General features: G+C 39.1%; 1 protein-coding gene across 1 annotated transcript in view; it reads right to left on the bottom strand.

The window, feature by feature from the left end:
* Nucleotides 1–16,429, bottom strand: part of SNTG2 (syntrophin gamma 2) — a 312,764-nt gene that overhangs the window by 245,422 nt on the left and 50,913 nt on the right. The window contains exons 4-5 of the mRNA XM_023550388.2: nt 11,619–11,662; nt 11,474–11,515 (exon numbers count right to left, since the gene is read on the bottom strand). Coding sequence (XP_023406156.1) covers nt 11,474–11,515; nt 11,619–11,662 — 86 coding nt within the window. The remainder of the gene's footprint in view (nt 1–11,473; nt 11,516–11,618; nt 11,663–16,429) is intronic.

Genomic DNA, 16,429 nt, shown 5'->3' with positions numbered 1-16,429 from the left:
TTTTCAACCAATTGACTTTCTTCCCACCAGATCACAATCAGGCCTATATTATCTTCAACTGCCTCTGATAATTTCATATTCTTAAAACATAATGAACAATTATTATCAAGGACTTTTTATAGAGTAATATTTTTGAAGATAATAATTACTTTCACATGATATTATATTTGGGCAATACAAAATTTTAAACCATGTGATTGCAACAAATAGTTATTTTTTGCATTGACTACCACTCTTTTGGTTAGATCATCTAAGATTTTCTTTCCTGGATGCTATCTTTGATATTGCTCTTTGTAAATGCTTTATACTTAAAATCTCATCATAGTGGGAAAAAACATTGTGTATAACCACTTGAAAATCTGGTCATATTCTGCCCAAACACAGTGTCATAAGTAACATTCTGATTCAGGCTGAGACTATTCTAACTTTGTAGGGATACTGACCTGAAGAGAGGTTTTTTTGATAAGGAATCATTTTAAGAGGAATTGACAGTTTATTGAATGGATTGAAATTCAAGGAAATAAGGCACTGTCAAAGAAAAAAAAAACTATATCCTCTTTTTTCAGTATTTCTACTGTGGAGGCTGAGAAAGACAGAATGGCTTAGTGGAAAGCATAAGAAATGCTTTTGATCATGACGCCTAGGTTTACGTCTTGATTCCATCATAGAATAACTATGCAGTCTCAGGCAACTTAAAGTCCTTGAGACTTAGTTTTCTGATCTTTGATGAAGGGCCCCATGAAAAATAAAATCTGTATAAACGGATGACACGATCACATAAAATGACTCACTGGAATGTCCTTTGTAACTAGTAAAATATTAAAGATATATGTAACAATAATATTATTTGGGAATACAGTCACATTTTAGCAGAAGCTCGTAGGAACCAGTCCTACTAAGATTTGGGGAGTAATATATGTCATCTTTCAGAAGGTTCAGTTAATTTGTTGCTCTGGTTGTACTGATCGCTCATTGTCCTTTGCACTTTATTATGTTTTCATTTCCTTATGTTATCAGATGGCCTAAGTCAGGACATTGCAAACTGCAAGGTCTTTCTGTCCTCTGTGGAACATATACACGTACACACACAAACACACACACACATTAGTGTGTACATGCTAGTATGCACACACACATTATCCATTTAAGTAAATATCTTTAGTAGGTCATGTATTCTCAGAGCAGACTTAACGTGCATTTCTCCCCAATGTCTTACAAAATTGTACTTTTGAGTTTGTGCTGGATTGTCTTTGATCGGCTTGGCAACACTTCAACGCCCTCTTAAAGCTCCTCTCTAGCACAAAAGACAAGCCAGAAAATATATTTCTCTGAATCCCTTCCCATATGTCTCAGGGTTAGCGTTTGCTGATTTGGGAGTTGAAGGGGAAGGGGAGGCCATTAGTCACTGAAGTCAGATAACGAGACCCTTGGGTAGACATAGATTTATAGTGGCTTCCGTTTTTCCCAGTGTGCTTCTGAACACCATCTGCTTTATAGATGGTGTGGTGCTAGCTTCCAGAATTTCCTGAGAATTACAACAGCTTCCTGACTTGTTCTTGAAAACTGACCACTTCAGTTCTGATTGAAAACGATGCATTGCATCGGGCAAATCTGCTGCAAAAGACCTCCTTCAAGTGTTAAAAAGTAAAAATGTCCCTTTAAGGTGTGCCTGATCCAAGCCATGTTTTTTTTTTTTTTTTTTTTCATTATTATTATTAACTTTTATTGAGCTTCAAGTGAACATTTACAAATCAAGTCAGACTGTCACATATAAGTTTATATACATCTTACTCCGTACTCCCACTTGCTCTCCCCCTAATGAGTCAGCCCTTCCAGTCTCTCCTTTCGTGACAATTTTGCCAGCTTCCAACTCTCTCTATCCTCCCATCCCCCCTCCAGACAGAAGATGCCAACACAGTCTCAAGTGTCCACCTGATATAATTAGCTCACTCTTCATCAGCATCTCTCTCCTACCCACTGTCCAGTCCCTTCCATGTCTGATGAGTTGTCTTTGGGAATGGTTCCTGTCCTGGGCCAACAGAAGGTTTGGGGACCATGACCTCCGGGATTCCTCTAGTCTCAGTCAGACCATTAAGAATGGTCTTTTTGTGTGAATTTGGGGTCTGCATCTCACTGATCTCCTGCTCCCTCAGGGGTTCTCTGTTGTGCTCCCTGTCAGGGCAGTCATCGATTGTGGCCAGGCACCAACTAGTTCTTCTGGTCTCGGGATGATGTAGGTCTCTGGTTCACGTGGCCCTTTCTGTCTCTTGGGTTCTTAGTTATCGTGTGACCTTGGTGTTCTTCATTCTCCTTTGATCCAGGTGGGTTGAGACCAATTGATGCATCTTAGATGGCCGCTTGTTAGCATTTAAGACCCCAGATGCCACATTTCAAAGTGGGATGCAGAATGTTTTCATAATAGAATTATTTTGCCAATTGACTTAGAAGTCCCCTTAAACCATGGTCCCCAAACCCCCGCCCTTGCTCCGCTGACCTCTGATGCATTCAGTTTATCCCGGAAACTTCTTTGCTTTTGGTCCAGTCCAGTTGAGCTGACCTTCAGCCATGGTGTTTTTAATCGCATCATATGCATGTGAAATCTGGACAATGAATAAGGAAGACCAAATAAGAATCAATGCCTTTGAATCATGGTATTGGTGAACAATAGTGAATATACTATGGACTGACAGAAGAATGAACAAACCCGGCTTGGAAGAAGTACAGCCAGAATGCTCCTTAGGACTGAAGATGGCAAGGCTTCTTCTCACGTACTTTGGACATGTTATAAGATGGGACCAGTCCCTGGAGAAGGATATCATACTTGGTAAAAGCAGAGGGTCAGCAAAAAAGAGGAAGGCCCTCAATGAGATGGACTGACACAGTCGCTGCAACAATGTACTCAAGCACAGCAACAATTGTGAGGGTGGTGCCGGATCTGGGATGTTTCGTTCTGAAGTACATAGGGCCACTATGAATAGGAACCAACTCGACGGCACCTAACGAAAACAAACTTCCAGAATTTCCTAAGAACTGCTGCAGCTTTCTAGCTTGTTCTTGAAAACCAACCACTTCAGTTTTTAGGCTGAGATTATTAATAACAAATTTCCTGACCCTTTACCCCCAGCGGTCCCAATAGGCTGTGAACTCTGACATCTCTATCTTCACACGTCTAACAGCTGGGATTCATAGACTTGTTTTCATTTTCTCAAGCAAATCCTAACAGATAGAGTTTTGATGTAGGAATGGGGTAGGCTGGCTGCTTAGGGCTGCACTGGAGACCTTCAAGAAAGAGCAGGACAAAGCTCAGGGATTCACTTACCCAGTTTAAGCCATGGGTGAAGAATTAAAGAGCTTCAAAAGTCCCTTGGAGTAATTCCTTATTTCTTATAATTATACATCTGAAGTTTTTAAAAACCAAACTAAAAGTCTGATATTGTTGGTGGCTGAATAACTGAATTCATAGCCTCAGTTGTCCTCTTACGTGACAGTTAGGGCATTGGTCGGAAAAGAGGTGGCGCAACATTTAAACGGAAACTTTTAGACAGATTCCAGTACGGCTGTGATCTCTGCATTTCCATACATTACTGACCTTCCTTTTTCCCTTCCTTCCCTACATACGAAGTTTAGCTTGCTCTTGCCTAAGTTTTGAGGCCAGGGCTTTGCAGGAGAATGGTGATTTTCCTCAAGATCCACCCCCACAGCTTCCATTATTGGAGACCCAAAACTAGTCTCAAATCTTAGTCTAAAGTCTGACTTCTGAAGAGGTATCCCATACACATCAAAAGAACTGCAATATTTTGTTGTCAAATCGTAATGGCAGAAACCTTCAATAACGCATGAAGGTGCGTGCTGAGGGTGCGAAACCTTCCACTGGGCTGAGCCAAATTTACTGGTTTGGGTGACTGAGCAGGGATTCTGGAGTCAGTTTGTTGGCTAAAAGAACTGAAAGTGACTCCAGCGGGCCCCGTGACTGGTTGACTGGAGTCTGTACTCACAGGGGCCGAATTAAGTAGAGCTGATATGCCTGGGCTTGCCCTTGCATGCTGGAGAAGAAGGAGTTCAGAAGCCTACAGAGACAGAATGCTTTCCTCACCCACTCACTCTGCCAGAAGACTGAGAAAAATCTAAGGCAGAAAAGAGCCAGCATCCTTGAAAGACTACGCAGTGGCCCTTTTCTGCTAATCATGGATGATAATGGGCTATGCTAACATTGAAATTGGTTCCCTGAATGTGAAGGAGATGATGGGACCCCAGAGTGACAGCCCAGGTGGCAGCATTTAAGCTTCAGAGACAAGGGGGTTTGGGGGCTTGGTTTCCTTAATGCGAAGTAGGGCTGGAATAGTAATCAGAATGGATTGTTCTGCAGAGATATTTAGCCATGCCTAATTAATTTGCCATCGAGTCAATTCCGAATCATAGCAACCCTAGATTGATATTAAATCTAGGGTTGCTATGATTCGGAATTGACTCGATGGCACTGGGTTTTGTTTTTTTCTTTTTGGTAATATCAATCTGGAAACCCTGGTGGCATAGTGGTTAAGTGCTACAGCTGCTAACCAAAGGGTTGGCAGTTCGAATCCACCAGGCACTCCTTGGAAACTCTATGGCGCAGTTCTACTCTCTCCTACAGGGTCACTATGAGTCAGAACCGACTCGACGGCACTGGGTTTGGTTTTTTTTTGTTTTTTTTAATATCAATCCTTCCCTTAGGACTGAGGTAGAAGTGAATATATTACAGTCATAATTTATCTGTATAAATGAAAAATCTCTAGGCCAGCTGAACAGAGACTTGACTTGTATTATCACAATACAAAGCCATGGTCTCTCAATCAATTTCGATAACTGTGTCAGTTCACAGACATAAGCCCCTTGAATGGAGGGGGTCCGAATCCATATGAGGAAAGACTGTCAAAAATTTTTACTGTAAATCTTCCTGCTAGCCTCCCTGAAGAGATGTATGGCAATGTGCCAGAGTGACTATTTATTGTGACAACAAAACTCCCAGACAGTGGCGCTGTTTTCAGTTGCCATCAAATTAGTTCTCAAAGTGGCCTTATTAATGTATAACAGAATTAATTAATTGAAATAATTAATGTGTAATAGAATGAAATCGTGCATGGTCCTGCACCATCTCTGTGATCTTTGGTATATCTGAGTCCTTTGCTTTGGCTATTGTGTCAGTTCATCTCATTGATGGATATTCTCATTTTTCCTGGCCCTTTGAAGTGATGCTGATTCCTGGAGCCCCAACATAAGGCTATAGTCCACCAGTCAAAGCAGCGTGTTAATGTAGGTCAAGCAATAGTTTGCCTTGGATCCACCTCAGAGTGGGTCAAATGGCCCTGAACCCAGTCCATGGTTATTTTTCCCTTTTCTGAAGAGAGAGGTCAATAGATGATAGTCACTAACTGTTAGAATCTTCATAGTAGTTTCCGGACCCATGGAGTGAGGCCTATCACAGTAAGAATGGTAAAGTGGAAACCCCTAAAACATTTTCTCCCTTCCAAAACAGCAAACCAAAAGATATGCATTTTGAATGAACCGTAGAGCTAGTGTCACCATTAAAGACTTGAAAGATACAGAGATGGCAATTTTTAATACGTTCCTATTCAACTTTAAAAAAAAAATTTTTTTTTTATCCAACTTATTTATCTGGTCCATTCAGAAAGCAAATAAATTATTAATAATGACAGTACATTATTGTAAATACAAACATGGGTCCTAATTACAACTGGTGTCCCAGATGTATTCTGTTTCCTGGAGCAAATCAAAATTATTCCTGGTATCTGGTAGACAATTATCGATAAGGCAAATATTTCTTTGTTCTATAGCTGCTAGTTGTCAGCAAACACCAGAAACAGTTTGTTTTCTAGAGATAACAGTTTAATATCCTACATCAAAGTAGCCCTGTCGGCAGAGTGGTTAAAGCGATTGACTGCTAATCAAAAGGCTGGTGGTTCAAAATTGCCAGCGGTTCCATAGAAGAAAGATGTAGCTGTCTGCTTCCACAGAGATTTACAGCCTTACACTATGAACTGGAATCAACTTGATGGCAGTGGGTTTGGTTTTGGTTTGGTCTCCTCCATCTCTCTATTCTACAGGAAAATTGATCATCTCACTATTCAGCAGGAGACCATGTTGGCTTAGCGTACTGGCGACATCATCTTGATTCGGCTTGGAAAGAAAGGCAATAACCTACACAATTTGGTAAGGCACAGATGTGGCAGAAAGAGAAATGAACTCTACAAGTATATACAAGCCTGAAACCTCAGTGAAGTATTTAGGTATCTCGAGGTCTGAGGTATATCAAGTCTTCTACAAGTTGAAGGACAAGCTGCTTCATGTTGCACCCCCTACAACTAAGAAAGCAGCAAAATTTCTGATGGTGTCTTTGGATCCTGGTGGGAACATATACTGTATATGGTCATGCTGATCTTTCCCATTTATTAAACAATCTACAATGCTACCAGTTTTGAGAAGGCATTGAAGTATATTCATGCTGCCATCTTACAAGCTGCTATCTATCAATTTGACCACATGATTCAAAGATCTGAAGGCACTTAAAGCATCTACAGCAGACAGGTATGCTCTACGTAGCTTCTGGAAGAACCTAATAGGACAACCACATGCAAGCCCTTAAGGTTTGGGAACAAAGCCATGGCCATGTCAACTTCTGCTAATAAATATTCTCTTCTTGGAAAAGTTCCTAACTAGTTACTGGCCTCTGATAATTTGAACACTTGACCATGGGTCAACAAGTTATAATATAACATAGCTAGCTATCAGTCAAGACTTGAATATTATCTATTCCACAAAGCCATAAAAATCAGGCATGTGCATCTCCATCAACAAATGGGAGTTGTATCTACAAGATTGGGCTTGACCAGGCCTTAACAGAAGAAGTAAGCTGCATGAGCATCTTATGTTCCCACGACACCTACTACTGCTACACCGAGACCTCTCCCGTGACCCAGACCTATGGTTTTATTAGTTGTTTCATTTTCCTTTCCCACAACATGGAGTTTTACTAATTTAAAAGTCTGGGAATTAGTGAGAAGTGGTGCTGAACCAACATTATGTATTGAAATCTCTGTGGGGGGTGTTCAAGATAAAATGCTGCTGCTCGGGGAATCTACTGTACAAAAGGGGTTGATAATCGCTTCTTTGAACAATTTGCCAGCTATGCCTAAGAAATTACTTTTTGTTAGTATTTAAACTAATTTTAGCCTGCATCTTCATCTAACACTAATGTCCCTTACAACAAAGTTGGGAAATGTTACAATCTCTTGTCAGTTTATGAGGGCCAAGGTTCTGGATACTTTCTCACATGGGCAGTGATTAAAAGAACTTTGATGAGGAGGAAGGAGAGAGAAAACATATTAAAATATGTGAGATGCTGTCATGAGGAAGAGGAATTCAAGTTGTTTTCTATGATCCAGATACCAGAGGCAGAGCAAGCCTAAAAAGTGACTCCCCCCTTTCTGCCCCAACAATGATTTATTTGTACGTCTTTTAAAGTGTCCCTATTTTCCAATTTTAGTATAATATTTTTGAAAATAATTTACCTTTTCCTTATTAGACTATACTCATCCTTGAAGACAGAGACCACACATGGCGATGATATACTGGTTTTAGTATTAAGCGTAATAGACGTGCCATAAATATTCATTAAATGAATGCTCGTGGAGTAACAGGAATGCAAGTTTCAGCTCAACAGCAAGAAAACCCTTCTAAGAAACGTAGCTGTTAAAGTGGAGTGAGGTGCTTTGTGGTGTCCTGAGTGAAACGTCAGAGTGAGTTTCCATAAACAGGGATGGTGGAACTGACTTTCTGCTCAGATGAGTAATCTGTAAGGTTCCTTTCTGCACTCAGAGGCCATGCCTTTTTTTTAAAAAAAAAAAACACTGTGATCAACTTTATTTCTAAAAGTTCTTAAGTTCAGAATCACTTGACCTGAAGGTAGGATCTGTCATGGTATTTTAGTGATAACTATAAGCTGCTTTAGATGATTAAAATGTACATGAAAAGAGAGATTAATTTAAATTTATAAAGGAGGCTAACACCCCATGAAACGAGTTAGTAGTATATTTAAACCCAGGGCTATTTTTATCAGTGGTTTTCATAGAACCTAAGGAGCTAGACTAAGAAATTAGACCAGAAGTAATATCCTATTACAATATCTTAGGTTAACATTTGAGATGTCTTTCTCTGATTTCAGACTGGATTATAGAAAAATGAAGGGAAATTCCATAAAGCTTATCATTCTTAGATTTCCCGAAGGTCATTAAAGGACAGAATACAAATCCTGTCTGAGACTGACTAGACTGTCATTTTGAGTTCTTGAAAAGCTTGGAAATTTGAAGAATCTTGGAAAAGGCAGCAAAATAGTGTGTAGTGCCCTTTACTGTGAGAGAGCTGGGCTGGGCCCACACTTCATCAACTCTGCAGAAGGATCATCCAGCGGGAACCAGCAGCTTCCTCACCCACTACCTCATGATGCGTCTCAAACCCAGTCATGTTTATGTCAAGCTGTGTGATGATTAGCAATGTCCCTTTTTCTCTCAATGGTGACATGTATCAGAATCTGCCCAGTAAACTTAAGGATAATATACTCTATGCCACAGCTAACACTATTATGTATCAGTGTAGACAAAGGTACACAGATTTATTAAAAAGGGGAAATGAAGTACATATTTTTATTACCCTGATGGAGAAAAACTTTCCAAAAGCAGTAGGTAGCACATAAATAAAAAAAAAAACCTTTGCCTTTGAGTCGATTCCAACTCGTAGTGACCATATAGGACAGAGTAGAACTGCCCCATATTGAGTCCAAGAAGCGCCTGGTGGATTCGAACAGCCGACCCTTTGGTGAGCAGCCGTAGCACTTAACCACTACATCACTGGGCTTTCCAGATAGCACAGAGTGATTAAAATTCATTTTGTGAATGTGAGTCTTAAAATTAACTTTTATGTTAAAAAGGATCTTTTACATCGAGCAGAGCTGACATTTTTCTTTCAGAGTTAACTGAAATTACAATTTACTTTGAAAAATAAAGGGGTGGTTTTACTTTTGTGAACTTTATGAATCTGAAAAATTGAGATTACATATCTTCTTAATAGTGCACCAATCGTTTCTTTGTATAGTCTCATAAGAATCTGGATGTTTAATTTGCTAATTTGGTTCAAAAAGAATATTACAATCAGTTAAATATTGTAATAGCTCTGCTTTCAACGTTCACACATCATTTGCTCAAAAAATCTGTCTCTTCGATGAATTTATTTTACTTTGGAAGTTATTATGTATGCATGTCTCTTTCAATTATTAAGTTGTTTTGTACCGTAGGAAAGCAAACTTTTGCAGAAATTGGAAAACTAACATAAGTATTGCAAAGCTTAGAAATCCAATAGATAAGAACACTCTATGTATTGGAACATAAATCTAAAACTAAAACTGTAAGTTCCTTGAGGTCAAGGAATATGTTTATCCCATTTGTAAATCTTCGTCCTAGGCCTGGCACATATTAAAAGATCAATAAATATATCTCAAATGAAGAAACACATTAATAAAGTAATAGCACACATGAAGTAATTTCATTTAGTAACAAACTACTAGATATGTGATATATTGGCTTCATGGAAATTCAATGTTATTCAGATATGATGACTTTTTGGTACTTTTGGCTATAAGTCTTTATTTAGAATTCAAAATAAAATAAACCACTCCAAAAATAAAGACCTCTTTAAAGTGTTAACAAAAAAGCAAAGATGTCACCTGGAGGGCTAAGGTTCACTTGACTCAAGCCATAGTATCTTAAATTGTCTCATATGCATGAGAAAGCTGGACTGTGAATAAAGAAGAATGAAGAAGAATTGCTGCTCTGAATTATCGTGTTGGTGAAGAATATAGAATATACCATGGACTGCCAGAAGAATGAACAAACCTGTCTCGGAAGAAGTACAGCCAGAATGCCCATCAGAAGCAAGGATGGCAAGACTTCCTCTCCCGTAATTTAAACACGTTATCAGAAGAGACCAGTCACTGAAGGAGGACATCATGCTTGGTAAAATAGAGGGTTAAGGAAACCCTCGTGGCAAAGCGGTTAAATGATAAGGCTGCTAACCAAAGGGTCTGCAGTTCAAATCTGTCAGGCGCTCCTTGGAAAGTCTATGGGGCAGTTCTACTCTGTCCTATAGGGTCGCTATGAGTCAGAATTGACTCAACGGCAGTGGGTAGTGGGTTTGGGTGAAAAAGAGGAAGACCCTTGATGAGATGGACTGGCACAGTGGCTGCAAAAATGTGCTCAAAAATAGTAACAATTTTGAGGATGGCACAGGATCATACAGCGTTTCCTTCTGTTGTACACAGGGTTGCTATGAACTAGAGCTGACCTGAAGGCACTTAACAACAACAACAACCAACAAGTGCATGCAAGCGTGCATACCTATTCATCTTTACAGAAGATGTTAACAGATTTCAATTATGCTTTAATTTTGCTGTAACGCACAGACTAAAGCTTCTTGTTAAGTACTCTAAAAGAGACTATAGTTTTGTTCCATCTCTACCCCTCCTCACTTTCCTAGCCTTACACGCCATTCTCCATATTCATGCCCCAGCTCATACTGCAGTTCTACCTGGCCTTCCATGTCTTTCTTTCTACATCTTATTCTCCAAGATCCAGCTTAACTAGCATCTCCAACTTTGCCCCTTTGCCCTCAATCCACAGACAAAGCTAGGTACTCTTTGCTCATATATTTGTATGGTATCCAGCCACATTGTAATATTATACTGTAGGGCTTCTCTTTGCCTAATTATCAAAATTAATTATTCAAGGCTAGATGTTTTATTTTTATTTGTATCAAATGACATGACATGACACTTATAAAAAGTACTTTTTCATGGAAGGAATGACTCAAATATTGACATCATCACCTTATGTAATAATCAAATTTTGAGTACCAACTCACACCTTCCAAGCTATGTATCTTACATTCAAAGCTTCTGAGTTTAAGCCACTGTATGACACCACTATTAATGCATCATGTCACTGAAGTTTAGGTGGCACTGGAAAGAGTGTATGGAAAACTTCTGACATTCTATTTTTAGCACTGCCAACAATTATCCAGGTAATCTAGGTGGAGTGGAATACTTCCTGAATTTCAAATATTCATATTTAAAATAAGGATAATAAAATTTACCTTACGTAACATTTGTGAAGATCCATTACCTTAACATTTGTAAAGTGCCAAGTGTAGTATATAACACCTAGTAGGCATTTCATAAAGGTCATTTTAAAAAATGATTTACTAAACCACTTAAGCTCTTCTAAACATTAAAGCTTTACTAAATCAATTAAGCAATTCTAATCCCGTATCTAGGAAGGCATTTAATGACATAAATTTAAAGAGGAAAATAATTTGAATGAAAGAATATTTGGAATAAACAGAACAAAACTATAAAATCCAGTAGACTCACCACTTCTTCGTGTGTTGCGTGTTCTACATTAATGCCATTCACCTGAATAGATGACAAATTGAGAAATTTGAGGGTAATTAATGAGTAATGTAAGTGCAAAATAAAAACACACAAAAAAATACATATTAATAGTCGAAATACTGACCTGAATAACCGCATCTCCTATGAACAACATTCCTGTTTGGTCAGCTGCAGGGTTGCAAAAGTGGCAAGTGTTAAGAAAGCCTTTAAATGACATCATAATTTATTAAGGCAGTTGTTTAAACATCGTCTTTGTACCAACTGAAATACTAAATTGTTGTGTGTATGCTTGTATGTATGTGAGAGAAATTGCTATGCCAACAGTATAACAAGAGGCAGCCACCCAATAAAGCGAAATAGATTGCTACTAATTTGAAGCACATTGAGAGAGTTACTTTCCGGACACAGAAGACTTGTTTCATACAGAATACAAATGCGACCTCCTACTAACGAAGGAGTTCATTACATTGCTGCGAAAGCCTGATCCACGTTTTTCATTAAGTTGACACAGACAATAAAATAAAAATTCCTGAAGTCACTTAACATTTTCCCCTTTCTCTCCTGAACAAATTTACACAGATTGCTTTAATTAAAGATATTGTGCCTAGAATATAAAAGGGGGGAAAAAAGAAAGAAAAACCTTGTAAAGTATGAATATGATCTCGACTTCATTATTCCCAGCTAACCTTTCTAATTTCGTAGATGCAGCGAGATAATTCCTTTCAATAAGACTGAATAAATTTGCACAAAATGTAAACCAATTTCATTCATTTTTGCCTTCATACAGGTCTGATTTAATTTTGTAAGTCTTTTATTTAATAATGGAAGATAAATAATAACCTATTCCTGGAACACTGGAATGCTCTTTAAAAGCCACACATAAAGTTAATATTAATTGTAAACATGATTTCTAGTCATTAACAAGTATTAAATCTTGTTGAAAATAAAACACAAACAACATATTGCTTAAATGGCTGTATGCAATGCTACTGATTTTAGGATAACTAATAAAATTCTCATTTATACTAAGAACTTCCATGTGAAAGCTTTTATGACCCCAGTCAGTGATCTAGTCTCCATTTGGCTGTTTAAACAGTTTAAATTTCTTTCTCTGTCTCTATCTCTGTCCCTTTTTGCTTCTCCCTGCCTCCCTTCTGGAAACTCTTTTGGCATAGTGGCTAAGAGTGGTTCCTACTTTGGGAACGCTGGATGTAGGGTAATGCTATTCAGCTATAGGTACCCCCTCCTAATGGAAACAGCTTTGGTCTTCCCCGAAGCATGCTGGGAATGAATTCGGGATGTACTCGGGCTAAGGTACAAGGCCAGGAGTGGCGTGACTGGGCCACCAGCCAAGGCAGAAGAATGCCTTAGCAACAGGAAAGAAAACATCTGGGCCTGGACGTGAAGTCCCTGGGGACACTGACTGCCCACAGACGTGGGAGAAAAACAATGAGCCTTGGTTCCAGCTGGAATGCTATATAATCTTAGGTCCCTTGCTAGGCTGTTGTGGAGCGCTAAACTGGTCCAGCTGCTGCCCTGGGCCACGGTTCCGTAAGTAAGCTTCCCAAATAAACCATACATATGTCATGATCGCTGGTTCCGGAGTCTTTCTTCGGTCTCTCGGAGATGTAGCTGACCTTGGGTTCAGGTTGCCAGTGGGCTGTTACCCAACACTGGACCAGTCAGTGATTAAGCTGAATTTTTAAAATGTATGTTCTTCTTCTCATGTATATGTGTGTGTATGTGTATGCTGGGAACCCTCTTGGTGTAGTGGTTAAGAGCTCCAGCTGCTAAACAGGAGGTCCACATTTTGAATCCACTAGGCACTCCTTGGAAACCTATGGGGTAGTTCTACTCTGTCCTAAGGGTCGCTGTGAGTTGGACTCCACTCAATAGCAGCAGGTTTGGTTTGGTTTGGGCCTCCCTTCCTCCCATCCTGCCCTGGCGTCATTTGTGTTTTGTTTCACCCTCATCCTAAACTATCCGAGAGCTGGCCATATCCTGACTCACCTTTAGTAAGCACTTGGACATCAGGCTCTGACGTGAGTCCTAGGGAGTACTAAAAACCTGACTTTAAGGAGTTCAAAGTCAATCAGGTATAATGGACAGGAAAAATTACACATTTAAAAAAAAAGTTCCCGTGGAGTTGATTTGGACTCACAGTGATCCTACAGGACACTGTAGAACTGCTGCTCCATAGGGTTTCCAAAGAGCGGCTGGTGGATTCGAACTGCTGACATTTTGGTTAGCAGCCAAGCTCTTAACCACTGTGCCTCCAGGGCTCCAAAATTACACATAGTATAATAAAAGCACTATATACTATACATTGGAGCCCATAGGGTCTCTGAGGCTGTAATCTTTATGGGAGCAGATCGCCAGGTCCTTTCTCATATAGAGCAGATGGTGAGTTCAAACCACTGACCCTCCAGCTAGCAGCCGAGTACCTAACCAGTTGCCTACGAGTTAATTCTGACTCACAGTGACCTCATGTGTGCCAAGTAAAAGTGCACGCCACAGTTTTCAAAGTTGCAAACTTTTGGAAGCAAATTGCCAGGCCTTTCTTCTGAGGCACCTCTGAGAGGGTAAAATACATATATATGTATGTATATGAAAAGTTAGCCCATATATATGCATATGTATATATACATGTATACATATACATGTATGAAAAGTTAGCCCAGATGGCAAGAAATTCTACATTATCTGAACTTGTTTGGTTCCGAACATTCAACTATGGAGTAGTAAGACTTGAGATAGTGATGTATTCATTTTTTAAAAAATTAATATATTTATTATATGCAAACCTATAATTGTGTGTGTATGTGTAATTGTTGCAAGTTTACATCTTGTCTGATCTAATTTTAAAAGGTATCTCCAGATCTCTGTCTTTGATGTGTGCCGGCCTAGAATCCTCTCCCCTCCTGACTACCTGGCCTGTATGAATCCTGGTTCCTCAGCTCTTACTACAGACGCAGCCCCCTGGAGCTGTTTGTGCCTGCTCTCCCAGGGCCTGGTTAGATGCTATGCTCTTGTGCTCCCATGTTATGTACACTTATTCACACCGCAGCACTTACCAACCATGTATAACCCTGCAGGCCCTGTCGGCTGCTTCCACCGGCCTCTATGCTTTTTAGATCAGTGGGACTTGGCTGGTTCACTAATGCATCTCCAGGGCCTCAGCCCAGTACCTGGTTTCTAGGAGACACTCAATAAATGCTTGTTGGATAAATGAAAGAATGAATATAAAGTGAAAAGTAACTGCCAAAAGGAGCATACCCCCCCCAAAAAAACCTAAACCCGTAGCTGTAGAGTCGATCCCAACTCATGATACACATAACATACAAAGGTGACCATTCTATCTCAAATGATGTTAAGAAGATTGACTTTCTCTGTAAAACTAATTTTCTCCCTAAACATAATTATAAAGACCTTAATTTGTAAAATACAAATATTTATTTATAGAACACAAATAAATGTATTCTTTGCTCCAATATTCCCTAAAATAAATTTTTAATTCCTTTATTGATATTCATAAAAGAAGCCGAGAAGAGATGAAATCTCTACAGGCTCAGCAATATCATATCCTAAAAAATCCCAAAACACATTGCTGTTGAGTCAATTCTGGCTTATACTGACCCTATAGGGAAGAGAAGAGCTGCACCACAGAGTTTCCAAGGAGTACCTGCTAGTTTCGAACTGCCCATCTTTTGGTTAGCAGCCATAGCACTTAACCACTACACCACCAGGGTTTCCTCTAATCCATCTAAATGCTTATAGACATGGTTTTAGTACAAACTTCCACTAGCCCTTATCTGGCTATTGGATCAGCCTTCTAACCGAGCAATGTACTTTTTCTCTTCACTTTGGGCCATGATTTCCGTGTTGGGGTCATAGCGATTTCTTAAAATACAAACCACATCACATCCCTCCCACAGTTAAAACCTGCCAGTCGCCTCCCACTTTTCTTAAGATAAAACTTTTGATGTGGCCTCCAAGGCTACATGATTTTTTCCAGCCTGTCTCTACTTGTTTATTGTGCTCCAAGCTACTTAGCCTTGTAGATTTGCAAAAGCACGATAATCGTGCCTGCCTTGGTACGTTGGTATAAACCATGTCCTCTCTCTGAAATGGTCATCCCCATATTCATTGCCTGGTTAACCTCTAATTATTCCTCAGGCCATCCCCAAAGGTCATTTTACTCAGTGATGCTTTTCCTTAACCCCCATCCAAAATTAGATTTTTCAACTCTGGTTTCTCATAACTCCTTGTAGATTTTCCTTATAAATACTTATCACTGTTAGAGGTCACATATATATTTGCTTTTCTGTTTTTCTTTTTTATCCTTGGGCTTCTGGTACAAGTGCCAGGCACATAGAAGCAGCTCAATTTAAGTTCTTCTAATCAATTAACAAGTGAATATATGGATTGAAATGGTCTAGATTAAGCTGAATGGAATTTTTGTAAATACAATTGAGTAAAAAGGGATTCTAGCTTCCAGACACGTGATACTTTTAACCATGTATTCTTTCAAGCATAAAGGAAAACTAGTTTGTGGTCTAGATTTTACATATTTATATATCAGAAATATTTTAGATATTTCTATAGAAGTATTTTGTCATTTGACAAAATATTTTTCAAAATACATATTTCAGTATTTAATCATAGTTATTAAGTGCTGAGACCTTAACTAGTAGGTTCACAGTGGACCCTGAGATATTCCATTGAGGCTACTCAGAGAATACTAGCAATCCATCCTAGGTTTTGGCTCTTCGATTAGTAGTTGGCAATGCCAAAATGAGGCCTAACAAATAATAATAATCTAGAATATGAAGAGATGACATTTATTAAGTACCTACATGTTGTGTTAGAGACTAAAAACCTCAGAAATTTTTACATAATAACTTCTACAGCTAAGGTTTTTCTTGCTGTCCAATT

Source organism: Loxodonta africana, chromosome 12, assembly GCF_030014295.1.
Source record: "Loxodonta africana isolate mLoxAfr1 chromosome 12, mLoxAfr1.hap2, whole genome shotgun sequence".
NCBI classification, from domain to species: Eukaryota; Metazoa; Chordata; class Mammalia; order Proboscidea; family Elephantidae; genus Loxodonta; species Loxodonta africana.
The sequence above is the reverse complement of the archived record's forward strand: the minus strand, read 5'-3'. Positions and strand labels throughout refer to the sequence as shown.